Source organism: Procambarus clarkii, chromosome 1 (genome assembly GCF_040958095.1).
Source record: "Procambarus clarkii isolate CNS0578487 chromosome 1, FALCON_Pclarkii_2.0, whole genome shotgun sequence".
Taxonomy (NCBI): Eukaryota; Metazoa; Arthropoda; class Malacostraca; order Decapoda; family Cambaridae; genus Procambarus; species Procambarus clarkii.
The window spans coordinates 35,708,180-35,735,204 of NC_091150.1; the positions used below are offsets into that span (position 1 = coordinate 35,708,180).

Consider the following 27,025-nt stretch of genomic DNA (forward strand, 5'->3'; position numbering starts at 1 on the left):
GCCTCAGTTTAAACGCAACAGTAAATGAGTACCTGGTTGTTAAACGATTCTTCGCGAGGTCTTATTCCAGGAACCATAGGATTGAGGACTTGCCCAAGATGCTACGCGTTCTAGTGGCTGTACAAGAATGTAAGAACTCTTGTATATATCAATAATAATAATAATAAATAATAATAATAATAATAATTATTATTATTATTATTAATATTATTATTATTATTAATAATAATAATGCTAATAAAAAAATGACATTTTACATTCAGAAGGTCGATGGCTTTCAAAACTCAATTTCTTTATTATGCACCCCATACCCATTCCGTAGGCGGTGGTGTAAAGGATTACAGAGGTACATAATCGGTTCAGGAACTGAACCCTCTAGTTCATTTAGCGAAGCAAATAATCTTTTGACGCTAGTTACACAATTATTAATGTTATATATACATGTACACACATGCATACATGTACATACGTATACATATTTAATCACCCACACAAATACACACATCAATAATCTTTTGTGTCACAATCGATTCAACAAGAGGCTCACAAATCACTAAATAAGGCACTTTACATCTGTGATGAGTCTCACAGTTACTAGTCTTGCTCCACACCCACCTAACTGGGCGGCAGCTTTACAGTCATGTGCATGCATTACCTACAGTAAGCAAATTTTGGATACTTTGCTAAGATTTCGGGCAGCACATCATTATGAATGAAGTATTTACACAATGAAACTGCCTAGCGATGTTTGTAAAGCTATTTAATGCCACAGTTTGTTGGAAAGTAGAGTGGTCTGATTTAGCAGAGAAAATTAGAGCCACAAATATTACATCTAACTTACGGCTTAGAATTTCCTTAAACTGAATGAAGTTTCATTTCAGCTTGAAAGCAAATTACGCACGTTGCTAGATTGTAAATGTGTTCTGAAAACTTACTGAAAAATAGGTCTTTTTCGAACCAGTTTAGAAAAAAAAGAGGCACTTCAACACCATGCCCCAGAGAACTGAAATAATTGGACATCCATCAGATGAAGATCTTAAAAATTATACATATTATTGAAAAAGTTGAATAGGCGACTTTGTTTTATTTTATGAAGTTAAGCCGTATAGATGCTGGATCCTTTTGGCTGTGATACAAAATCTGTCAGATTCCTCATCGATGTTTTCACTATTTAACTAAATGATGAATGGACATACAACTTTTAAAGAGCTGTAATGACTGAAGTGTGGCTGTCAAATACAACTAAGCAGCTCTATCCAAACATGTGGTCCAAAATGGCCAAGTACTGTCGTGTTCTGCAACTTCATATTTTGTTGAATGTGGTTTTAGTGCAGTCAATAAAACGGTGACAAAGAAGTAGAACCGATATATGCGTGCGAAGACAAATAAGACACTCACAAATATCAAGCCAAATATGGAGAATCTAGCAGCAAAGCATGGAGCACAAGGCACATTGAGTAAATATTAACAATGTAAAATGTCTATTTTCATTAACAAAATTGGGGTCGATTGCTTTGCACAAGTTTACAAAACCAAAACGGGTGACGGAAAAAAAAAATTAGAAACTGCTTTTTGACCATTTTACCTGCCATTCACTCACCACTGTTCTATTCACGGATGGGTTCAAGTCTGCCGACTGTGTTGGCTTCTTTTTCCTTGGCGCCTTTTGATAATTACTTTGTTCCACCTCCCCTATTGACCAGCTCGTTGAAGGTTCCTCGTCATAAACAAAGGCCAAAGTCCTTTCCATGTACCTGCCTAGCCCCCTGTTTATAAATGAAAAAGGCTTATACACGACTCTCACAACCCGTCCTAAGATCAAATCCATTCCATCCAGCGGTCGACCCCAAAGACGCAAATATTTATTAATTTTAACATGCTTAATGTGCATTAATAATTAATTAATATACATGTATTATCAATATGCAATAACATCATGATACACAGTCTGGGGCGTGTGCCTGGGAATACTCAGCACATAGGTTCGAATCCCCATCACGGATCCTACATATTTTCTCAATAAACAGCATGTTAAAATTTATGAGGGCGTCTTTGGGGTCGCCCGCTGGATGGAATGAACTTTGAAGACGGGTTGCCGATGATTTCCTTCACACAATAGAGAACGGGTACCTGTTGTGAGACAGGAGAAACTGTCCTTCCTCTCATGAGGAAGGACAGTTCTCTTAAGGAGTCTAACAGGTTTCCTGAGGGGTAGAAATAGCCGAAGCTACTCTATCCCTTTGAGATGTATTATTTTTTCGTGTCTCAATAAACACACTAACTTGAACAGGGACTTTTATTGCCACTGCTGCCTTATTCACTCTTGTGTTGACATCCTCAAAATGCATCCGGAGTCTGCCAGTGCAGACTGCCTATCACACGTCTCTGTATGACTAACCATCCTGTGTGATGGGGATTTTTTAGCATCACGTAGTTAGCTTTTTTAACACACTGCACTCTACTTCATATAGTCTAGGGTAGCTGCACAAATGCAGATGTACCTCGTGTATTAATAAAAAAAAAAATTGAACTTTAACAGGTTTCCTGTACCATTCAGTCTGAAACCAAACCAATAGTTCGTCATGCCAGCTGCTGTGCCTGGCACTGGTCAGGTTCAAACCACGCATTTTCACTCTTGGCTTGTATAGAGGGATAATTCTAAAGAGAATACTCATGATTAACATTTATTCTAAGCTTATTTAAAACAATCTTAACTGATATTCATTAGTGGCCTTAAAATAATGTAGCAGGAGTCAGTGTTTAAGCATTTTGACTCGTACTTAATACTGGTCTATGTCCAAAATGCATATATGGGATTTGTACATTATCTGCCATACATGGCAGGAGGTATATAGGAGCCCTATCTGTGTCGTGTGGGTGAGCAGCGTGTTGATGTAATTGGGAGTTAATGAGAGAATGTCTTAGTGATGCAAGTTTATGGACGGCTTGGTATTGAAGCTTCTTTGGCAGGTGTTTATGTGCTGCTTTGGGTTGTAGGGCGGAGTTGGTTAGGGTCAGTTGGGCGTGTGGATTGACGAGGTGAGGACGCTGAGGATCTCCTCAGCGTATTGGGAAGCAATTTCTCTCGTCATTTTCTGTGTGTAATAGTCGAGAGAGTAGCAGAGGCGTCCACGGAAGGTTTGGAGTGTGTGTTGGCAGAGTGTGGGCATAAAGTGGCAGGAGACAGAGCGCAGCACCTTGGATACCTCCACCTCTGCTCCGGTCCCAGGGAAGGTGCTGCTTAGGTTACCCATATTGGTCACAGTGTAATGGTTATCATTCGCCGTGGGCAAGCCTAACTTAGCTAAGACTGCATTGTAGCGGATGATGATGCTCAGGTTCTCGCTCATAGGCTGCAGCTTGAGAGGCCGCAGGGACACTGTTAGGTGATGGTGCAAAACGCTGTGGATGCCACGAGTATACTCCCAGAAAGCTGTTAAATCACTTCGCCTTGTAGGAAATTTCAAATCCAACAGAGATATATGACATCCGAAGGCGTTTTCTCGTAATGACTTTGGCCAGTATCTCCTCATATTTATAGCTTGTTGTGAGCAAATATTTTCTTCCTCTATACTACTGTTCTTGGCTAAAATCATCTTATAAAGAGCAATGTTGGCCGCTGCTGTAAACGCAGAGTTTAACGTCACCCCTTCCATCTTACATCGACTTAGTAGTTTAGAAGTGGTGATTTCATCCAGTTCATTCTGCAGTACATGCGTCGCAGCTTCTCTCTTTATTGGCATTCTATAATAATGTGTAAAGTTCCACAATGGAAGTCCCCACGTGAGGACGACGGTGTAGAAACGCTGTAAAAAGATTCCAGCCACAAACCAGATTGATGAAATCTTTTTGCCGAGCTCATCGTGAACAGGCACTGAAAATGTTCCTTCTTGGCACAGGTTAACATGTTTCCCCTCCACCAGGGCATTGAGCACTTTGAGGAACACCTGGCAGAACTTCATATTCGTGCTTCCGTCACTAATATTGTGATGGAAGCCAAAAATGCACACATACTTGTATTTTAAATTGTGATTGCTATCTCTCACACACTCCTCACTGGGGTCGAGAGTAACAAATCGAGTAAACCAGAGAGGTCCATCATGGACTCTGTAACGGCGCCGCACCAGGTTCTGCACGGTAGCTTCCACGTCGTGTGTGGAGAGCTCCTCCACGTCCACCACCTCCCTCGTCATCTCGCGCCACCACAAGTCGCCATCCAGGTAGTCCAAGTGTAACCGCAGGTTAGGCATTTTTCTGTGGAAAAGAAAATATTCAGATGAAAGCAGCCATTTTGAGCAATTGATCCAGCAACAGAACCACATCGGCTAAATAGCAGTAGCTTAAGGAGACAATTTTTATATATACAGGTAGGTACAGAAGTAAACTATCTGTTCAGCTCTTGTTATAAGATTGAATTTTCCCTTTCCAGAGCCTTGGGTAAGCCTTACTTGGCTCTTTTTCCCCTCGAGTTGAAGTGCATGCCTGTCAACGTGTCAACACCTGGATATTAGAAAATTCCATTATCCTTCATGTGAATAATTGCTGTTAAAATCAAATTGGTATGACCTGCCCGTGGTTCAACAAACTGTTTTACTGAACCACGGGCAGGTGGGGAGAGAGAACAGAGCACGTAAGGTATATACTTGCATATCCTTGACAGCAGGAAAGCGCAAAAGCAATCTGAAAACAATTTAACAATCAAAGCTTTAACACAACCACAATAGACTGACGACACGTGACCAGTTAAGTTAGTTTTATTGAGCGGACACATTTAGGCGTTTTGAGAAGTGAGAAAACATCCGGGTGAGCTTTCATACACCAAAACCAAACGCAACCAGATAGAATAACCAAATGAAGTCAAACTGCCGACATTCCTTCCCCCCCCCCCTCAAGATAGATAGATATACATTAGCCATCTTCCATATTTCGGGTAGGTCTCCCGTCTACAACTATTGGACACCGGGGGGGGGGGGGGGGGGGGGAGGGGGGCAAAGCCTATCCAATATCCAAACTTTTACAGAGTGACTTGGGGTTCTTCAAAGTTAGTCATTTCAGGTTCGGGGTCGACCCCCCCCCCCCCCACCCTCCTCAGCCCCTTGCGTGAAATAGCAAGCAATACCAATTTTCAATCTAGCTAAATAGTAGACTCTGATCCTCATCATGATTCATCCTGGCGCAGGCGAGGGAAGGTTATGAAGGTGATCGTGTGTAATCAAGATGGTTGGTGATCAAGATGTGGTAAAGATGTCGCCTCATCACCCGAGCAACGCCGGGGAGGGATCTAGGCCGCTCGGCACACTGCCTTATTACTGCTTTCGCCTCAGTTTTCTCCTTTCTTCCACTTTGTTGTTATAGATTCAGCTACTCTGAACAAGTTCCAAGTAGCACGGGCTATGGTGAGCCCGTAGTGGACTTACCTGGCACAGGAGCGGTGTCGAGGTCGTTCTTCAAAAACTTTCCGCTGCATTTATATACAGGTGGTCGAGTACTGGCGGATCAAGGACACTACGCTTGTCTCGGCTGATTTTGTTTTGTTAACACACTTCATTACCCGTCCTGCGGGCGGTAGAGAAGTTTTCCCACCAGCTCCATGAAATTTCTGTATCCATTTCACACCAAGGTCATCCGCCAGGGAATTTTTATTGACTTCTGTTTTATCTTTGAGAAAATGCGTACCGCTGCTGAGGGCAGTAATGAAACTCGCGGGATTGGCGCGTTAGTTTAGTTAGAGGCGGGAAGAGTTTACCATCTCGTGTGTACCGAGCTTCACCACGCTGGGCGCCACAGTGTTTGTATAGACAAGAGAGCAACTCCCAAGCAGTGACTGCCAGGAACTGCGCACCCCGCCATGGGTGTGAGCGCACAGCTTGGTCACGCGTGCCACCGCATGCGGAAGTCTATGCATTGCGTTTGTTGTGTGGGGGTAAACTGGGAGCTACACCTGTTTTAGACTTAGCTACCGAGGACGAAAATGTCCATGTAGCACGGGCTATGGTGAGCCCTTCATCAAGGAGCTTCACCGCCAGCCTTCAAATTTATACAAATAAGATACTTTGTAAGACAAGTATGTGAGTGGACTACGTGACCTCTGTTTGGGAGGGTTGCACCCCTCAGTGTTAGCCTGACTTGCATAATGTTCTGAAGCTTGGGCATAAATGCCAGACTTGTAAATGGTCAATTATATGCACTTATGAATGTAGAGTACTTACAGCCCTTTATGCCGGTCTGTTGCTCCCGCTGAACCTTGTCCTCTCCAGAGTTTACAACGTCACAAAACTGATTGTACTAAATTCCCCGAACCCTAACCTAACCGAGGAGCCACGAATAGCAAACGGGAACATTACCTCAATTTTGCGAGCCGCTGTGATTTTTAGTCCATCTATTTTTGCCCTTAGGGGATATATATGTATAAAAATGCGATGTACCATTTGACCAAGGCAATGCAGAGGAACCAACCAAGAGCAGCATTTTGTATGCTGATGAACGCCACATTTGCTAGCCATGAGGACTACCAAGCCTGAGACATCTCGAGGCCACACCTACTGTGTCCTGCTGGCCTCCCTCTGTGATCGACCGACGCCCTACACACTGTCCTGCCTCCATTGTTTTGGTTGACGAGTTGGATCACCACTGAGGATCCCACACGCTGCCTTAATCGACCGAACTACGACATGGTTAAAAAGAATTGCAACCGGGAAATCATCCCGATTTATCAACGGATCCTGCAGTCTCTCCGAGACACAAATCAGGGTTTTATGCAATCCACCCCCCCCCATGCACCCCGAGCTATGTCAACACCCAGGCTAGCGTATAAAGTCTAGCCAGACAGCCACTGTCCTGCAGTCGTCCCACAGACGGGAAGCCTCACACACAGACGCTGAGGTAACTCTTGTGAACTATTATTTATGACAATCATCACTTTAGCGAATACATCCGCATGCGGTAAACCTCGCCTACAACATGTCGGTAATTAACAAAACGTAACATGTGTAAACTATCTAACACACACTATGACGTGAAAAATCTCTTAAAAAAACAAAAAAAAAACAAAAAAAAAAAAAGCAACTTTCCTTATTAAACTCAATAGCTCAGTCGATAGAGCTTCGGCCTCAAGTGTAGGGGTCCAGGGTTCGTATCTCCTAAGAGATTAGGTGAATAGAATGTAACACGCTAATGTTAGTGGCTTACTGCGACCACTCTACTATAAATTATGTTTGTTAATAATAAAAATCACGCCCAAAAGTTAGCTTAATTATTTAACACAGCCTCATACCCAGCGCTCCATAACTGTGGACCAAACCAGAAAGGTTGGGGAGGTATTTCCCGTTATTCATGAATAAAAAAAAATTGATTCCCAAACTTATCAGAACTAGACACCTGTGGAGAATATTTGTCCCCGGATAATCTAGAGTTCTGACACTAAACAGATATGGCTGAACTGAATTAACCTCACAAATTTAAATAGCAACGAATTAGAAAATCAACAGGAGCCGTTATCTATCTTGAGGTGATTTCGGGTCTTTAGTGTCCCCACGGCCCGGTCCTCGACCAGGCCTCCACCCCCAGGAAGCAGCCCGTGACAGCTGACTAACACCCAGGTACCTATTTTACTGCTAGGTAACAGGGGCATAGGGCGAAAGAAACTGTCCATTGTTTCTCGCCGGCGCCCGGGAACGAACCCGGGACCACAGGATCACAAGTGCAGTGTGCTGTCCGCTCGGCCGACCGGCTCCCCGGTCGGCCGTGATGAGGGTTCGAACCTATGGGCTGGGTGTTCCCAGAGACTACATGACTACGCCACCAAATGGTCAACAGATTTTTAATGTGGATTTTCTCATTGATTTATCACGTCACTGACTTCTCTGTAAGCAACAAACAAAAATCACCTTATATTAACGGAAGATTTTAGTATTTCCCCCTCATGCCAGACTGATAACCCAAGAACCATGAAGATTGCCTGGAGACTGCACAACGAAGTTGTCATTTCGTTGAAACTGACTAAAACATACATGAAGACCACCCACCCACACATTGTGCTCAACCCAACCAAATGTAAGGTAATGAAACTAGGCGGTGGAAACAGGAGACCAGACACAGGATACAGAATGGAAGATGAAGTTCTCCATGAAACTGACTGAGAAAGATCTAGTTGATATCACACCAAACCTGTCTCCTGAAGCCCACATTCAAAGGAATAACATCGGCGGCGTATGCGAGGCTGGCTAGCATCAGAAATGCCTTCAGGAACCTGTGCAAGGAATCATTTAGAACCTTGTATACCACATTTGTAAGACCAATCCTGGAGTATGCGGCCCCAGCATGGAGCCCGTACCTTGTCAAGCACAGGACTAAGCTGTTAAAGATTCAAAGGTATTTCACTAGGCTAGTCCCAGAACTAAGAGGTTTGAGGAAAGGCTGCATGAAATTAAGCTAACGTCGCTGGAAGATAGGAGAGCTCGGTAAGACATGATCAATTTGTCAGTCCACAAAAAGCAGGAATGAGAAGGAACACAGGATAGGGGGGGGGGGCTGTGTGTGTGGGGGGCGGGGGGGGGGGGGGGGGGGTGCTGTGTGTGTGTGTGTGGGGCGGGGGGGGGGGGGGGGGGGAAATTCCAGGGACACCCACTCCATTACGCTTTATACCGTGAAAATTCCCGAGATATACCGAAAGATTATGAAACGGAAAGACATTTAACTCTGAATAATTAAATATCAGAAACTCTTGCCCGGCATCCATATCTCGCGTCTGATACAGAAATATATGATGAAAGCGTATTCTGCATCAAATAAAAATCACACAACTTTTATTGTTCTATAAAATCCAATATTGACAATTATCAAAATGACTTGGCTTCAATGTATAATATATTGTAATTCATGAAAGTTGCAGTTGCAAGCAGTTTGTCAATAGCCGTCATAATAATGTGCGAAGACAAAAACTATACCTGTAATTACGGTTGGGCACGTTTTTTTCCACCTCTGTTCACCTGGCAGTAAACATACCCAGGAAGTCTGCTTCTTGTGGGGTTGGATCTTGTGGGGTTGGATCCTGTGGGAGGGGCAGCAGGCCGACCTTTGGGAGGGGTAACTATCAAGAGAAAGCACCAAGCCATTATGACTATATAGCACATGGTAGGGGTCAGGATAAGGATTTGGGATGGGACGGAAGGGGGGGGAGGAATGGTACCCCAATCACTTGTGGACGGTCGGGGATTGAACGCCGACCTGCATGAAGCTAGACCGTCGCTCTACCGTCCAACCCAAGTGTTCGAGAGGGGGGAGAGGGAAGGGAAGACCTCGCTATAAGCCTGACATATACACAGGCTGTCTGTCCCCCCTACGAAATAACTATTTTTAATTGATACTTTAATATGAAAAAAACGCTGAATACAATTTAACAAACATTGGGGCTAGAGAACAACAATGTTATTGGCGAGAGTTCCCCGACACCACAACCTCGCTCTCCTACTTACCAAACCTAACTTTGGCAAACTTTCCACAAAGTTTACTTCTCGCACGACACCTTGACAACTTGTTCTACACCTCCGCAGCCCCACGTACACACGTGTCACTGCCAAGACAATACTTCAGTTCAAAATTCCGTTGTTAAAAAAATCACCTGGAACAATAGAGGGACCTTTCGTAACCCGCCGGCTTCCAGTCCCCGTCGAGGCCACTAGATAATGTGGCCCTCAGGTAAATTGAACCTATTCTTAGTCTAAATTTATTCTATTTAACTGTTGTTTTACGTTCTTTGATCTTTTTCACAATTTGAAATCACAACTTGCTGAGAATTTATAACACCGAACCAATGCCTAAATATGCACAGTATACCAATATATAATAATAATTATGTTTTATTTCAGAAAATTCCTGTTTTGAATGAATAGCATGTTAAAATTTCTGAATGCGTCTTTGGGGTCGACCGCTGCATGGAATGGACTTGGTCTAAGGATGGATTGCTGTATCTCCCCAACCGCTTGGGGTGGACGGTAGAGTGACGGTCTCTTGATGCAAGTCTGCGTTCAATCCCCGACCGTCCAGATGGTTGGACACCATTCCTTTCCCCGACCCATCCCAAATCCTTATCCTGACCCCTTCCTAGTGCTATATAATCATGGTGGCTTGGCGCTTTTCCCTGGCAATTCCCTTCCCCCCTCTTTCCCTAGAAATTATAAACTTCTAGAACCAAGCGATAATAATTAATAATAAATTATGTACATACAGTACACGTGTAAGGCTTTTATGGGTCAGTAGTTCGCTTAACTCCTGGGTGACTATGCCTTAAATAAATGCTAGGTGAACAGCATTTCTGTCGAATACCGGGATTCGAACCCGGTATTCTTGATTGCGAGTCAAGAACAAACCCAACTGTACTCCCAGAACCCTACTGGGAAATAGGACAAGATGGAAGAGGAAAGTGTTGCATCAGACAGGTCGGGGGACGACTCACTCCCACATCCAGCAGCCCGTTAGGCAGGTACACTGTACCGTGTCCCTCAGCCATACTGTACCGTGTCCCCCTCAACCACACTGTCAATCATACTGACACCGGACCCCTTAAACAGGTCAAATTACCTGAACATCAAGACAGAGGCCTGCTTGATGAGCTCAAAATCCAGCGGCATGCGGGACTCGAGCCACAGGGAGTAGACGGTGGTCATGCAGCCGTAGTCGTGCGCATGCGTCATGAACCTCTCAGCGTACCCAAGCCTGCGCACCCAGCGTCCCGTCAGTGTGTAGTCGGCGGTGGTGGGGGCGGGACCCGGCGCCTCGCTCGCTGGTACGGGACCGGGTCTCGTCGTAGACTCTTCCAGCACCACGCTGGCAGACTTGTAGGTCTGGACTTTACACATGGTGTTGGTTATGTAGCTCTGTGATGACGACATGGCAGACTGGTGAAGAGAACCGCTGCCGTTGGCCACCATTAGCATCTTCTGAGAGCCCTCGACCACACCTGCAAAACATAAGCAGTGTTAATTTTTTGAAATAAATGATAAGATGCGGATTTTGCGCCAAGATGATGGTCCTGTAGATCTGACATTAGTCACAAGATACCAAAATCTGGGTCCTATAAAAGGTCTATAGCAGTGAATTGCCATTCTGGAAAGCAAGTTACAATGTCATTTGTAATCTTTTTAATTTGCAAACTAGCGTGAACGACAGACTTTTATAGATCAATGTCTAAAGTGAAGGAAATTGAAAAAAGGAGAAATTCTACAAATTCAGGCGGCATGAGTCTGATACTTTAACGATGGTTCTTTTTTTTATGTTGCATTGGTTCTAGAGTAAAAAAAATTAACCAAATGCTGATAAATTTTTTTTACAGTCTCTCCAGGTCTTCATGTAGCCACTTTTTTCACCCACACCAGCACTGTGCCCACACCTGGTATTACCCCCCTCCCCCACACCTGGTATTACCCCCCTCCCCCACACCTGGCATCACCCCAACCCCTTCTCTAACATCGGAAAAATGTGCTTAATGATTCTTTTCAATCCTGAGCCAGAGCTCTGGAGCACTCCACTTGTAGCAACGTAAATATGTTGTCATAACAGCAATATATTGTTGCACGTGTAAATATGACGCGTGTTGACGTTTTGCCGCCAAATCCGGCATGTGAGCGGTTAGAATGTCATAACCGCGTTGTGGTTTTCTTTGAAATGTTGGGCTAACTTTCCCCAACCTTCAACGGAAGGTACTTCCTAGTGCATAATGAGCAGCGGCCTCATTACTATATTATACATGAACTTTTTCTCGAGACTTTCACACGTAACTCAGTATAGAACAAATTATCACTTAAAAAAGTAACATTGAGCCAATCTGAGAACAATTGTCCACCATTAAGACGTGTTAAACTCACAGTTCGCACAATGACATAAGAAGGTAATCGAGCTATAAAAAGATATGAAGGTCATACCATGAGACTGAACCCGCGTCCTTGGACGTATCCCGAGGGACACCAGGGACGCGGGTTCGATCCCATCTTGTGGGCCTTAATATTTCCCTCAAACGTGCGATATCTGGTCCATTGTTCCCAGAGGAGAGTCAAGTTACTAACTTGCGTCCCTCGTAACTTTCTAAATTTGTGTCTCTGAGCCACTGTTCATCAAGCATTTACACATCTACTTGCGAAACATGTACATCTTTATTCAATCATGGCAGTTACGTTTACATTTATTAAAGAGTTTAAGAGCTTCGAAACATAACCCAAGGTTATTATAAACAACTAAATTATTTGAGCTCCAAGGCGCTAAATGACCGAAACTAAACTGCCATAACCGAGGAAAGATGTACAGGTTCCGTATGTGGACACGTAAATGCTTCATGAATCCTGGCCAAGGTTAAGATGTGTGTGTTCCCTATAATGGTCGCAAAATCAGCACGCAAATGGTGCCAACAGCTTGTCAGGTTTCTCTCGAGATTTTTCGAGGTTTCGATCCGAGACCGCCACCAGCCCCCCCCCCCCCCCCCCACACACACACACACACACACTTATATATACCCACGGCCCGCCCCACGCTAGGGGTGCTACCAAGGGTACTCATCAGTAGAAATAATATTAAATGTATTAAATCGCCTCATTATCCTCATTAAAACGAAAATATTCACAAGGAATTATACTTTAATGTTTCTCCATCATCACTCGAATTAATGGAATTAAAACTAATGGCAAACCGTCTTCGTTCCATTACAGTGACAAACCTGATACACTTAACCGGACAGCAAATGTATAGAATATCTCGCCTTATTATATCTTTTATACATTCAAAAACAGAATTGACAAGTACTTCTTTTACAAATCCAAATATTACCTTTTATCACCATAAGCTTAGAATGAAGATCCTTGTTCGGATCCAATGATCTGCTGTTCTTTGAATTCATTTGTAAACACTTGTCGGACATGCAAATTGCAAAGCTGAAACGTCTTTATGTTAATTATATGTACTGTTTAGCACTCAAGTACTCACACCAGAGTACGCGAGGAAACTCGATAACGACTTCCTGGAAGTCAAGATTGATCAACAACTGGCTCCAGGTCTACGACTTCTTAACGGAACATGTGAGGCCAGGAGAAAGACTGATGTTTCTCCAGTTCTCAAGTGACAATCGACATGAGAATGGTCCAGGACGGACCGAAACGTCGTCGTCCCTTGACCTAGTGTGTGGTCTGGTCAACATACTTTAGCCACGTTATTGTGACTCATCGCCTGCACTGGCGTTTCTCTATTTCCTCTGAACGAAATAGAAGTGACGATTAAGGGGAGCGGGATGTGAAGAAAGCCGCAGGCGCCCGACATCATCTCGCCACCGGTCCTAAAAGAGGCAGCTGCAGTACTCGCCTAGCCTCCACAGATCTCCAGTATCAGCTCTTGATACTGGTAATGGCTCAAAAGGGCCACCACTTACGGGCTATTCATTCCCGTGCCTCCTCTTGGGTGGCTTAATCTTCATCAATCAATCAATACTCGCCTAGTTGTGCTTGCGGGGGTTGAGCTCTAAGCTCTTTGGTCCCGTCTCGGACGCAGTGTGTGCCTCCTGCTGAAGACTTCAACGCCTCACTATATACGGGAAATTTGGCAAGTGGTAAATGTGGCGCCACTATACAAGACAAAGGGGGGGGGGGAGGGACAGTAGCGACTGATCTATAGACCGACATCACTAACAAGCATTCTTCAAGATACTAGAGAGAGTAATCAGAAGAAGGCGTGTTGATCATTTAAAACATATTTCGTGTCCAAGCTTCAGCATGGGTTCTCCAAAGGACAATTTTGCTTGATCAACTTATTAAGACTTCTATGGCAAGATCACAATAATTAAACAGGATGGACGGCGCTAGGTAGACTGCATTTTCTTGGAATGGCAGGAAGCTTTCGACACGCTTCCTCACAAGCGACTCTTATGCAAACTCGAAAAACGAGATTTTGTATTGGGAAAATAACTCAGTGGGTAAAGGATTAACTTTCAGGAAGTAAAGTGTCAGTAAGAGTATACATTTCAGAATGGAGAGCAGGTAACGAGTGGAGTACCTCAATGTTCGTTTTTTTTCTTTTCTTTCTTTCTTTCTTCTTTCTACCACAGACGTGGCCACACATTTACAATGCTAACCAGCATATATACATTTTCTTCTGTCCTCCATGGACAGGGTTAGAGATGTGTTAAACATATAGTTCAGGGGTTTATTGAACAATCAACCACAGAAGGTGATTTGGCGCTTTTAAAATGCTAAGCTAACCTACATACGTAAATACATACACAGATTTACGTATGCCCTACAAAGTGTTCGATGTGTCTTTTACATAGTGTCATTAATGTGCATTTACAATGCTGGGAACCCAGCCTGTTCCTAATATATGTAATCTATCTAACTGAGGAAGTAAGCTCATTCTTATCTACGAATCTATTCTTATCTTTGAATTCGCTTCATGCAGGTCGACGTTCAATCCCCGACCGTCCAAGTGGTTGGGCATCATGCTTCCTTCTCCTTTCTCCCACCCCCCCCCCCTTCCTCGTAACAAAATTTATTCTGACTCTTAAGTGATATATAGTCGTGATGGCCTTGGCGCTTTCTCCTGATAATTCCATTCCCCTTCTTACCCATGTTCGCTGACGATACAAAACTAATGAGGCGAATCTGAACTAAACAGCCTTCAGTGACTGTCTGAGAAATGGCTACTAGACTTTAACTGACAACTCCTATCATTATGATGATAGGAGTTGGCACAAGAACACCTTAAACACAGTACAGGATGAAAGGAAGGCAACTTTCAACTTCTGAAAAAAAAAAAGAGGGACTTAGATCTCGAGTTATATCCACACCAAAGACCAGAGGCACACATCAGCAGGATAACAAGGGCAGCATATGTCATACTGCCAAACGTCTGGTTATCTTTCACCAACCTGGACAAAGATCCCTTCCGACTGCTGTGTACATCCTTTATATCAGGGGGTTACAACGAGAGAATATGATTAGAAACACAAGACGAGTCACAGGAACGTCAAGAAGAACTCGTTCCAGTCTACGAGTAGCAAATGAGTTGAACAGACCAGATGACGAAGTTGTAGAGGCCAATTTCATACACGACTATAAATGTAAGACAAACAGTGAGAGAGTCGGGTGCATTAAACTAATGATGGTCGAAAGTCGGGGCTTAAGAGCAGACGCTCGACCCTGCAAGCATAGGTCGCTCCTGTGCCAGGCAAGTCCACTTCGGGCTCACCATAGCCCGTGCTTACTTGCCCTTGGTCAGCCCGTAACTTGTCTGGCACAGGAGCGGGGCAAGTAGCACGGGCTATGGCTACTTGCCGTGCTACTTGCCCCGCTCCTGTGACAGACAAGTTACGGGCTGACCAAGGGCAAGCAAGCACGGGCTCACCATAGCCCGTGCTACTTGGAACTTTTTCCGAGTAGCTGAATCTATAACAACAACAACCTGTAAACACAACTAAGCGATTACAATTAGGCGAGTACAAGTTCTGGAAGCAGACTTGTGACGGCTCCAAGGTGACCGAGGAAACCTCAGAAATGCACGATTTTCTTTGAGGTAAATGTGGCAAGACTCCCAAGCGGGTAAATGCGTCCAGCAAAGGTTGGAAAAAAAGAACATTACAGGAACGACAATAATGGTTGTATGTAAACCTGCTCACAAGAGGACTATGCCCCAGTAATGTGGGGATGGTCTGGTTGTGACCGGTCTCACCCGTTTCCAGCCCTTGTCCAGGACACGGAGATGGTGGCCCACAGGCAAAAATCGGGTGAAACACAAAACCCCTCCGTTCACCAGCCTACTCACTTTCAATAGTATTCGCTCATTCACGCAGTCATGTGCCCACCCAGTCAAGAAATCATTAGAAAATATATATCACTAATCTATAGTATCACTAATATATCACTAATCTATACATCTAATCTATCATATTAGTGATAGATTAGATATATAGATTAGCGATATATTAGTATCACTAATCTATAGTGATAGATCACTATTTGTAATAGTTGGAATTGAAGAAAATATATTAAAACTCGTATGGAGAGATTATTCAAAAGACAAGAACACAAGATAAATGGGTGGGGGGACCTGACAGCTGAGTGGACAGCGTTCGTAGTCCTAAGGGTCCAGGTTCGATCCCCGGCGGAGGTGGAAACAAATGGGCCGAGTTTCTTTCACCGTGATGCTCCTGTATATCTAGCAGTAAATAGGCACCTGGGAGTTAAGACGGCTGCTACGGGCTGCTTCCTGGGGATGCGTGTGTGCAAATAAGGATTAAGGACTTGCCCGAAACGCTATGCGTGCTAATGGCTATACAAGAATGTAAGAACTCTTGTATATATATACAAAAATAAAGAAAAAACTCAAAACCAACGTAGATTCGACAAAAAAGTATTTTTTCACAAATTAATTAGTTAGATGACTTTATGGTAATAAAGAACCAGCGAGTGGAGCACACTGCAATCTCCCTAGATCGTCAGAAAGCATTCCATACCCTCCAGCACATGGGGGATCCTACACACACAACACTGGTGGGACGCGAACAAGGGGACACAGGTGGAAACTAAGTACCCACATGAGCCACAGGGACGTTAGAAGGAACTTTTTCAGTGTCAGAGTAGTTAACGGATGGAATGTATTAGGCAATGATGTGGTGGAGGCTGACTCCATACACAGTTTCAAATGTAGATATGATAGAGCCCATTAGGCTCAGGAACCTGTACACCAGTTGATTGATCTGTTGAGAGGCGGGACCAAAGATCCAAAGCTCAACCCCCGCAAGCACAAATAGGTAAGTACAAATAGGCGAGTACACACACACACACACGAGGCAAACTGAAGTATCTAAACGGGTACAACTTTTGCATTAAAAAGTACATCTCTGACTTGAGACGTGTGTCTGTGACAGAGGTAAGAGAACACGCACAACAAGGCCCCATCAGGCCCTTAATATACATCAACGATTCAGAAAACACTCATTTTCGAAGATGTGAAACTGAAGACTACAGGAAAAAAAACACAAGTTAATCTAGATATGCTTCAGAAATGGTTGAAGTGGTTTCTAGTGTTTAACCTTGATAAATGTAAGGTACATAGACCAGCTGTAAGACAAAACTACCCAGGAACCGTGTCTTTAACCATCACTACTGACACTAGGCGCCGTGTGGTCGATTCGACTGTTGTTGCCAGGGGCGGCTAGTTTACTATACCAGCCCGTCCTTTCGAACTGTACATCGCATTTTGAAGTTTAAATACCATAAGGCTAAACGCTGGAAAGGACGGGATGATTGTGTACCCCATAATAGCGCAAAAATTTATTTCACAGAGCAGAAATGGTCTTTATCAGACCCCAACGGAGATTGCGTTATTAACAATTGTATCTAATCTGCACACCATATAATTATATCAGCTAATTATATATAAAAATTAATTACAATATCTACGTATAGCATTTACAATAAATTATACATTGTATTTTGCCAATACACAACTACCTTAGATATTGGAACATTACAGGATCGTAGACGAAAGAGCTGCTGCTGCTTAATAATAATAATTAATAATAATAATACAGTTAACTGGAGCTCTGAGGTGACTCAGAACCCACGACCAGACACTCCCAGCCTTGGTCGCGGGTTCGAGGCTCCTCATAGCTCCAGTCGATTTATTCATTAATATACATCACGTTAGTATGACTTCTTTGCGGTTATTAATATTCTTCACACTACACATCATATTACTTAGTCTCCCAAGCGTCATGGATCTACTAGAAGCCAAATATGGAATCAGTGCTGTGACTCTTAGATATTTCATCATTTGTAATAAGTTGGTTCGCCATTTCATGCAGTTAGGCGTTTATATTCGTCTCTAAATGGCTTATTTGACAGTTTAAAGTTGTAATGCTCTAGTGGGCGTGTCCCTGTCTGTGTGGGGTCATAACGGTGGATAGAAAAATTTAATAATAATAATAAAAACAGTTTCTTAATTCCGTCTTAGGCTTCAGGGTTACAGGGACAAACTGTACAGGCGGCGACGCTTCAAGGTCGTCCGCCACACTTAGCACAATATTCTCATTTTCCATTAAATTCGTTCTTTTTCACACATATAACAACTAATGCAACGTTTCATTTATATATATATTATTACGAAGGATTATAAGAGTTCAAACCGCAACTGACTAATTAAAGCAAACTTGGCTGGAATGTGAAGAGAACGACTTCCTTCCTCCATTATTGAATGTTTATACGTTATTACTCGCAATCACATCACATGGTCAGCTCTGCCATGTTTATTATGTTATTTTGTAAAGTTGAAAACGATTCATTATCACTGAACATAATTAGGCCTGTATTTAGAGCGTAAAGAACGGGCCAGAGGAAGCGCCGGCGGCCAGCACTAGGCTCTCAACTCATTTGCTCACACGCCCGGCTAGCCAGTAGAAAGTCTAAATATTGGTGCAGTATTTTAAAGCCTGGACTTTTCACTCTCTCTCGAGGTCTAAACCACAGACGTGACATTTTGTAAACCCAGCTTGGTATTCGCCGAACGTGCACGTGTACTTTAAAGCCTGTACAGGTTTTTATTAACGAATCACCGTATACGAACGTACTCTTAGTTGCATTTGCTAGGGAGGAGCGCTGTGTGGGGAGGAGTCTGCCTCCAACAATCAAGTGAAATGGCATCATCTTTAATGTCGTTTTATACATATAGATTTTGCTTATCAAACACCGTGGTTATTTTCACCAGCATTTTACCAAGGGGGTTTGAAACTCAAATAATCATCCCCTCCCCCTACCCCCTTCCGCAGAACAACTGGGAGACGGCAGCCTTGCCCGTCTCCGCAAGTGACGGGACTGATTTCCCGTCATATCTATATCTGGTCTCCCCCACCCCCCATCATCACAAATACTTAGATAACTATCCGGGTGATCTGACAAGGACTTATCAAATTACTTTACCCTGAGAGTGGCCTTGGTCCACCGCATGGCGTACACCACCCAAGTTTAACCTTGTAACGCAACTGGTTTGTAATGTGCGTGATGTAATTAATATCTGTCTTTAATTTTAACCACAAGCTGTGGTCAAGCGTTCTGTACCTCACTGCGTACTGCAGCAACACTAGCCTTGCGTGCGTGCTGGCCGCCACTGCAAGTTTGTGGTTTTTTATATATATTACATATACATATATTTGGAAATTTCAGCTGAAAAGTGGTAACTATTGTCATTTCCCGAGCTTAGAACTCTACATGTCGGCATTTAACATTAAAATTGCAAATGTTTATCCGTTACCTAACTTTAGAATTGCCATTGTTTACCAAACACGTTTAACAGCTAGCTTACAAACGAATCTAGTATTCTCCGGATTAATAAATTCCCAGCCGATACCAACTAATTCGCCACAGTGAAATTATACGAGTAAAATACTGGGAAACACAGTGACACGCATCACATTTGAGCAGCTCGTGCAAGAAGTGACGAGATCAGAACTCTTACAATAGTCGACAAGTCTTTCAAGTACCCGTCTCAAGCATACTAAGCTAGCCTAGCCTATGTAGACAAGTCAGGGCTGAAGTGCAACACTAAACTAATCGTCGAAGTTAACAAACTGTACAACCTGTCCTATTAAAAATAACGTCGCTTTTGGCCGTTTACCCGTATGGCCGAAAGTGGACGCAATTTGAAAATGGAAACAAATGAAAATAAATTTGGAATTTTTGTTTTCCAACAACAGTAAGTTAAGGGTCCTCTGGTAGGTTAGGTGGGCAGGAAATTCTCAAAGTTTCAAAACGTTATGAAAAACGTTAATTGAAAATTTACTCATCTAACCTTTCCGAGTAAACTGGACGACTCAAGCAGAAAACCTGACAGTACGTCACTTTTGTGAGCCGATTTCATTTCAAATTACATCCACTTTTGGCCATAGCGCGCATACCAGCGAAAAGCGACCTTATTTTTAAGAGGACGGGTTGACGTGTTACCGAAGTAGCTGTAAACAAACACCTGCGGCCAGGAATCCGGGGTGAGCTCTAAAGATCAGGGACTGACACCGCCCATTAGAGTTGGTCTGGTGTAGGCACTGCAGTGTGCCAGCGAGGAGAACACACCCAGGGGGAAACCCTCTCACTTTTTGCCACGTGACGTTCTTAATGATCCGGTTACTTTTATCTGTTGCCAGTCTCGCTTTGTTCACTTTACGAAGGGAAAGGGATGAGAAGGAAGTGAATGAAGAACAGACAGACGAGAGGACAATGCAGGACTAGAAAATGCGGAACAGGTTATTTAGAATGACAGGGAGGGCAGGGGGCGTTTATGCAAGAAACTGGAGTAAATAATAATAATAAAAAGCCCGTTCTCAGGGTAAAGTGATAAGAACGAGACATCAAACGACCTCGATAGTTTAGATATTTGTGATCTGAAAGCATATTACCGTTTCAATAATATTCTTCTTGTAAACTGGCAAGTGAACCTTTGTTCCAAACAGTGAATATTCTCAAGTTTTGAGAAATTTTCTCTGCGATTATTCGTCGTATTATAAATCATCGATTTAAAATAATGTATCTATGCTCAAGTCATTTTCTTTGAAACTGGTTGAAGAATTTGGTTTTCTGTAAATAAAGTTCTAGGGGATACTCAAATAGTTTTCGAATTTCACATGCTCACGAATAACACTTAATGTAACCAACCGTAACGAAACCCAACATGAACTTAATTTAATGCAGCCTTACTGTAACCTAACCATGGATAAGAAGTATATAATAGCACTAATTATGTAGGGGTTTTGAAATGATTACCTCCAGGTTACCTCCTCCCTAAGGACAGGTCGCATCAAAGAAAACGTGTTTTGGGAGGATCCAGGGGGGGGGGGAACTGATAATTCATTACTTAAGGTAAAGAGGTGACAAGGGGAAAGCCAGGGACGAGACAGCAGTAGTTCCTCTAGGCCAACAGTAGTAACACATGTTACAAATGTTTTCACAACTTCAGCGTATATAGAGGCCATCGGAAGACCGTTCAGTGTGTGGGTAGACACCTTTTTCCACCGAGGACACCAAACCTTTTAGGCTTGTGCTCTACACAACTATTGACCTTTTCTCCAAGATGCAACCCACAATAGTCCTCTAACTCTCAGGTAACTATTAACTTTCGCGAACAGACGCATCACTAAAGGAAACTTACAGACGTCACACCCTACTCTAGAATCAAACCCAGGATAAACGGGCTGCGTCGTCTTTGCTAACCATTATCGGGATACGAGAAGACTAGCTTGGGCTAATACGTAGTCAAGCGTGTTTGGGCACCCATCACCTGTAGGAGGAGGATTAGGGGGGGGGAGGATTGGGGAGGGATTGGTACGAGCGAGGCAAGTGGTTGGCAAGTCTCCCAAGGCGTAGGTGCTAGTGATATCTTGCTCATGAGCCTAACCGTTACAAGTGAATCACGAACCAAGGACAGTCACTCTAGAACACGGCTGACTGGCCTTAAGAACGTATACCAAATACCACTCCTCAAGGTCTACTGAGTAAAATGTTCTAACAGTATATTCATGATCTATGTTTTATGACCAATAGCAAAGCAGAAGGCCGATCAGACATTATACAATTAAAGAAAAATGTTAACACGTAAAATATTGGTGATAATATGATAAAGATCCAGACAACCTGGGACGGGTGGCGAATCTATGGCACGCGAACAGATTTTGATGGCATAATCACCCATAGAGAAAGATATACATGTAAGAGTGTCTTTATCTGTCCAAAGTTGGAGCCCAGACTCTTTGGCACAGCCTCACCCAAATTTGTAGGGGGAATGGTCTGGGGTATGGGACGCACATAGGTTGGTTGGGGTAGGCGCATGTTAAATAATTTGTGAAAAATTTGCAATTAACCCCCCCCCCCCTCCCCAGGCCATGTTAATGTTTATCCATTTAGTCGAGTGTGAAATATGGCGTGTACTTTTCTGTAAAGTTGTCACAGAAAGGAAAATAATGAAAAAAGGAAGAGTTGAAGAGATGATAAAGCAGAGCATCTGGGAACTATTCATTTGTTTCGGTGCTTCTAGAGGGGAAATGGGGAGGGGGGGGGGAAATAGGAGGAACAAAGGGAGGAGATTGGGAAAGCTAGATATAGAGATAGATAGAGATGGGGAGATAGATAGAGATGGGGAGACTGACAGACCCGAGCAACGCCGAGTAAAAAAAAAAAAATGCGAGGAGATTTCAGAGTAGACAGGACCGCATATGTGCAAAGCTCACTGGCTTTTTAATTGTCTTATTAAAATGATTAACAGTTATCATTTTAACAGGCCTTTCAAGAAAGCTTTCATTTATTTCACTTTCCATTTTATTTTAGAATAATTTATTTTATTTCGCTGTTTAAACTTGTCAATAATAAAACAGACACACGTAAGTAATCAACAGGACTTCCCTTTTCCTTAAAAATAGTTCATTATTCTTACTAATTCATAATTTTTATTTCATGGGATTACTAGGCATTAATACCACGATTCCTAGAACTGTACCATTTAAATGTATTCCGAACTTATCGTTATTTAACGGGACTAAAAATGCTTCAAGCATTTCATTATCGTTCTCCATAAACAATGACAAAATACAAATATAGTAAGTTACAATCTGGGGCTCAAAATTCCCATGAGCATGCAAGCTAATTTTTGTTTAGAAGATAATTGACATTGGCCGCATACATTTTAAAAAAAGGTTTTCGAACCATGACATAAGATGCATTAAATGGATGAAACGCGGCTTAGAAATCGAAATTGTTTAAATAACACTTTCAGATTTGTGCAGCCTAGTAAGAAGAGTCGAGCGAGTCATTGTTTACTCCCAGAATACATGGCGTTGCTACAGTCTGGCGGCAGCACGCGTCCGGACGCTGCCACGGCTTCTCTTTGGACAGAAGAAAATGTATACAAGCTTACAGTTACCATTGTTAATGTAGGGGTCATATCTGTGATAGAACAAAACATATTCGTCCAGATTAGCTTGTAACAATCACGACGGTATGAAGACATTGCAGTGTCTTCACACTATAATTTTGGTAGCTGTTAAAAATTATAAGACGTATAATTTACGATGCCAGTCCATACAAGGCTGTGCTATTTCCCCAAGCCTATGGGAGATTACCGAGCTACTTTCCCAAGCCTATGTTGGAGTGCTGTGCTACTTTCACTAGGCCTACGGAACGTTCCGTTTGCTCGCCAGCCTGTGTGGTGCCAACGCAAGATCACCATTCGGTGAAAGTAGTCCGATTATTTCTCACTTTCAGACCTTGGTGAAACTGTCTCGGACCGTTCGTCTTAATCCCTCAATTACCTTATTTGATCAATATTCGCTTGATGCGAACAAAATACCTAGCCAAGACTTAAGCTAGCTATTAAATTACAAAATTATGAAGATAAAATAGTATGGCTAGCAAAACTATTAAACTAGACAATTTTTTCCAATCATCAATTTCGCTTGACATTCAAGCAAGTTTATCGAGGCAATAAAACATATTTCAAAGGAACAGAGTAGCTTAGGCTATTTCCATCCTCTGTTTCAAATCCCTTAAGGATTAATCCTTAATCCTGCTAGTGCAAATCCACAAATCACAGCACAAGATACACAGTTTACATTGCAGGTTAATATAGTAAAGACAGCATACAAGTGTTACACGCTTGGGTCGTTTGACATTTACTAAAAATTACGCGAAAATTTTTTGTTTGGTCCAGACCTGGGGGGAGGGAGAAGGATTTAACCATTTAAGCAAGTACTTGTGAACCTGTAATCTTTTCTTAATCTCTGACGGCTTTACAGTGTTAAAAACAGTTTACGAACACCGAAACTTTCGAGTAAAATGTGTAATTACTATAAACAGCCTCCTAATGATTCAGAGGTCAAACTGTTTAGATAAATGTAAACAAAAGCCGCTAAAGATTGAAAAAATGGGGGTTTGTAAATACTTGCTTGGCGAGCCCTGCCCCTGACGTCATGGCCGTTCATAATGCAGCCCGTCCTCCTAAGGTTTCCCCAACGTCAAGAAACTGTCGTACTAAAGTTCACTAATCCTTACCTACCAGAGGACCCAAAACAGAAAACGGGATATTATGTCAATTTCGCGAACCGCTAGTCCGACAATTTTTGGCCTTTTTGAATAACGTCAGAATGCGACGTTTTATTAGGAGAAGTTGGTGGCCCTTCAACGTCAACATCACGCTTCAGGGCTTTATCTGGCGTCAGCACGTACACACACACACACACCTATCTTGAGACATGCCTTAAACATTTCATAATGTTTGAATTGGATTAAACCCTTCAAGCAAACTACACCTACTATCAAGAAGAAGAAGAACTGGATTACTATCGCAATGGATCATAAATTATTAAAACATTTGAATTTGGTATTTCGTGACGTCTAACAAATATATCTTCAAAGCCACTATTTGTTGTAATGCGCGTCGCTATTTTGGTTTTAACCAAGTCTATAAATAAATTCAAATATGAACTTTTTAAATTGCCGACCTAATTATATCATTAAGCCGTATAATACCAGTTCATTAAGATTCAGAGGCGGGGCCAAAAAAAACACTAACCTGGATTTCGACAGTTTTATCAAGAAACTTTAAATGTTTCAAATATAAAACAGAGTGACGACTGCTTCTCTACTGATTACAAGGCAATTTTATTGCGTCAGCCGTCAGTGGCCCCCAGTCGTATACCTCATTACTATCAAGAGCCTCTTGCAACACTACCCACGAAGCCTCGTCTTCTCATTGGTGTATATATACACACACCGAGAATTGATTTTAGTCCTGAACTATCATTTAAGATTAAAGTATAAATGCTAGTTTGGTCACTAAGCTAGCGTGCTGGTCCAAATAGCGGAACCAGGATACAAAATAATGGGCACAGCGCCTGGTCATTGTGTTCACATTACTGTATTAAACTAACATTGTGAAAAAAAGATACAATACTAAAAAAAAATAGCCTATATCCGAAAAAAACACTAGCATAGCCTAGTTTTTAGTCATTATGTATTGCGACTACTCATATATAGGAATTACATTAGTAGAAACATCAATACTTACACGAATATTCACATTATATGCAGTCCTGCGATTTGTATCCGTGTGTGTAGCGATCAGTGAGAGGGTGCGGCCAGGAATGACCCGGACTTGCACAGGTCAGCTCCCCGGCCCCACCCCTAACACCAGAAGAGTTAACTTCATTGGTGGTTATGCCTGCTGGCTTGTTAGGAGTGTCTTCCTAGTCGGTATAAAAATGCTAGAGGGGATGCGAACGCCCGCCCTTGTGGTGTCTTTGTTGGCGTCCGTTTATAGTGGATATAGTTGAGGAATGTGCGGAGCGCGTGTTGTAAACTAGGCGTTACGTTGAAATTGTTAGTACTTAGGTTGCGAAAGGCTAGGTATCTCTCAGCGTCGCTCAGTCGCTGTCTGCTGCTCACTCCAGCAGCAGACACACACTGAAGCAGACGGACAACTGACCGCTCCACACTCCAGACCCCCTCTTAATTCTTTCTTTTTTATAAAATTATAAAAACAAAAACAAATTTTTGATTACTTGGATAATACAGACTAAATATTTTTATTCAACCTTATCACAGAAAGAAGAATGCCTTCTCACTTAACTCGAGTTTTAAGTAAGATTTTGAAGGTTTATTGAGGTAAGAAAAGTGCAGAGGATTTGGAGCAGAGCAAGTGAAGGTGAGAGTCCACCTGTGACGTCACAGGCCATCCCCCCCCCCCACTGCGCACCCCCTAACTAGTGTGGGGGGGGGAGGGGGTCTCAAGCTCTAGTTAGTGTTGCTGTTTATTTGCAAACTTGTCTAGATGTATTTATCATACCGTTAAATACGTTAATTTCACAGACATAACCAAGATAGTTTGTGCGAAAAGACTGATGTTTGAGTAACACTTGTGGAAAAGACTGATGTTTGAGTAACACTTGTGGAAAAGACTGATGTTTGAGTAACACTTGTGGAAAAGACTGATGTTTGAGTAACACTTGTGGAAAAGACTGATGTTTGAGTAACACTTGTGGAAAAGACTGATGTTTGAGTAACACTTGTGGAAAAGACTGATGTTTGAGTAACACTTGTGGAAAAGACTGATGTTTGAGTAACACTTGTGGAAAAGACTGATGTTTGAGTAACACTTGTGGATATAACTGAATGAATATAATCCTCGTAAAACTACTCTGGCACAGTATATTCGAAATTATAATTTAACATTTATTCCTAGTCATTTATTATGATGATTAGGGCGTGTACGTCTTTTAAAGTACTTCGGTGCTATTGTAAATAAAATAATTAAAGCACTTGCCTCACAGTCCAAGAAACTGTCGATACAAGTGTGGGATACAGGTGTGGGATCTGGGATATCAACGCCGCCTAGCATGTCTGGAGGTGACATCACTACCATATGTGTCATGGGCGCTGGTCGCATTCCTCGCTAGTTTCACTCGCTCGACCACATCCTAGAACTGTGGTTAGGGCTTCACAGTCACGAAGCCGTCGCATCCACTGAAGTTCAGTAAGAGATTCGCATCTCACTTTATATATTTGTATATAATTTATTGGCTTAGATTTGAGGGAGTTTAAAGCCTAACATTCGAGTTAATGGGAGAATGAGGCGCACGCTCGCACGCCACGAAGCGTATTGAGGCTCCAGCCCCTGGAGCTACCCCCCTCCCACTGTGGGGCTGGAGCCACCCCCTCCCACTGTGGGGCTGGAGCCACCCCCCTCCCACTGTGGGGCTGGAGCCACCCCCTCCCACTGTGGGGCTGGAGCCACCCCCCTCCCACTGTGGGACTGGAGCCACCCCCTCCCACTGTGGGGCTGGAGCCACCCCCCTCCCACTGTGGGGCTGGAGCCACCCCCTCCCACTGTGGGGCTGGAGCCACCCCCCTCCCACTGTGGGACTGGAGCCCCCCCCCCCAACCTCGTGGGGTTGCCATTTGATAGCAATATTTGCCTCTAGTAGCTGGTTATCTGTGCCAGCCTCCACTGCCGCCTCAACACT

General features: G+C 43.0%; 1 protein-coding gene across 3 annotated transcripts in view; it reads right to left on the reverse strand.

The window, feature by feature from the left end:
• Positions 1-2,670: 2,670 nt before the first annotated feature.
• The window catches only part of LOC123768480 (uncharacterized), a 54,389-nt gene continuing 30,034 nt past the window's right edge, over positions 2,671-27,025 (reverse strand). For 2 of the 3 annotated variants that reach the window (XM_045759112.2, XM_045759239.2), the window contains exons 2-3: positions 10,579-10,957; positions 2,671-4,254 (exon numbers count right to left, since the gene is read on the reverse strand). In XM_045759112.2, the coding sequence (XP_045615068.1) occupies positions 3,015-4,254; positions 10,579-10,957 (1,619 nt within the window). In that variant the 3' untranslated portion in view covers positions 2,671-3,014. Of the gene's footprint in view, positions 4,255-10,578; positions 10,958-25,071; positions 25,404-27,025 lie in introns of those variants that run through there. The other variant, XM_045759193.2, reaches the window with a different exon arrangement.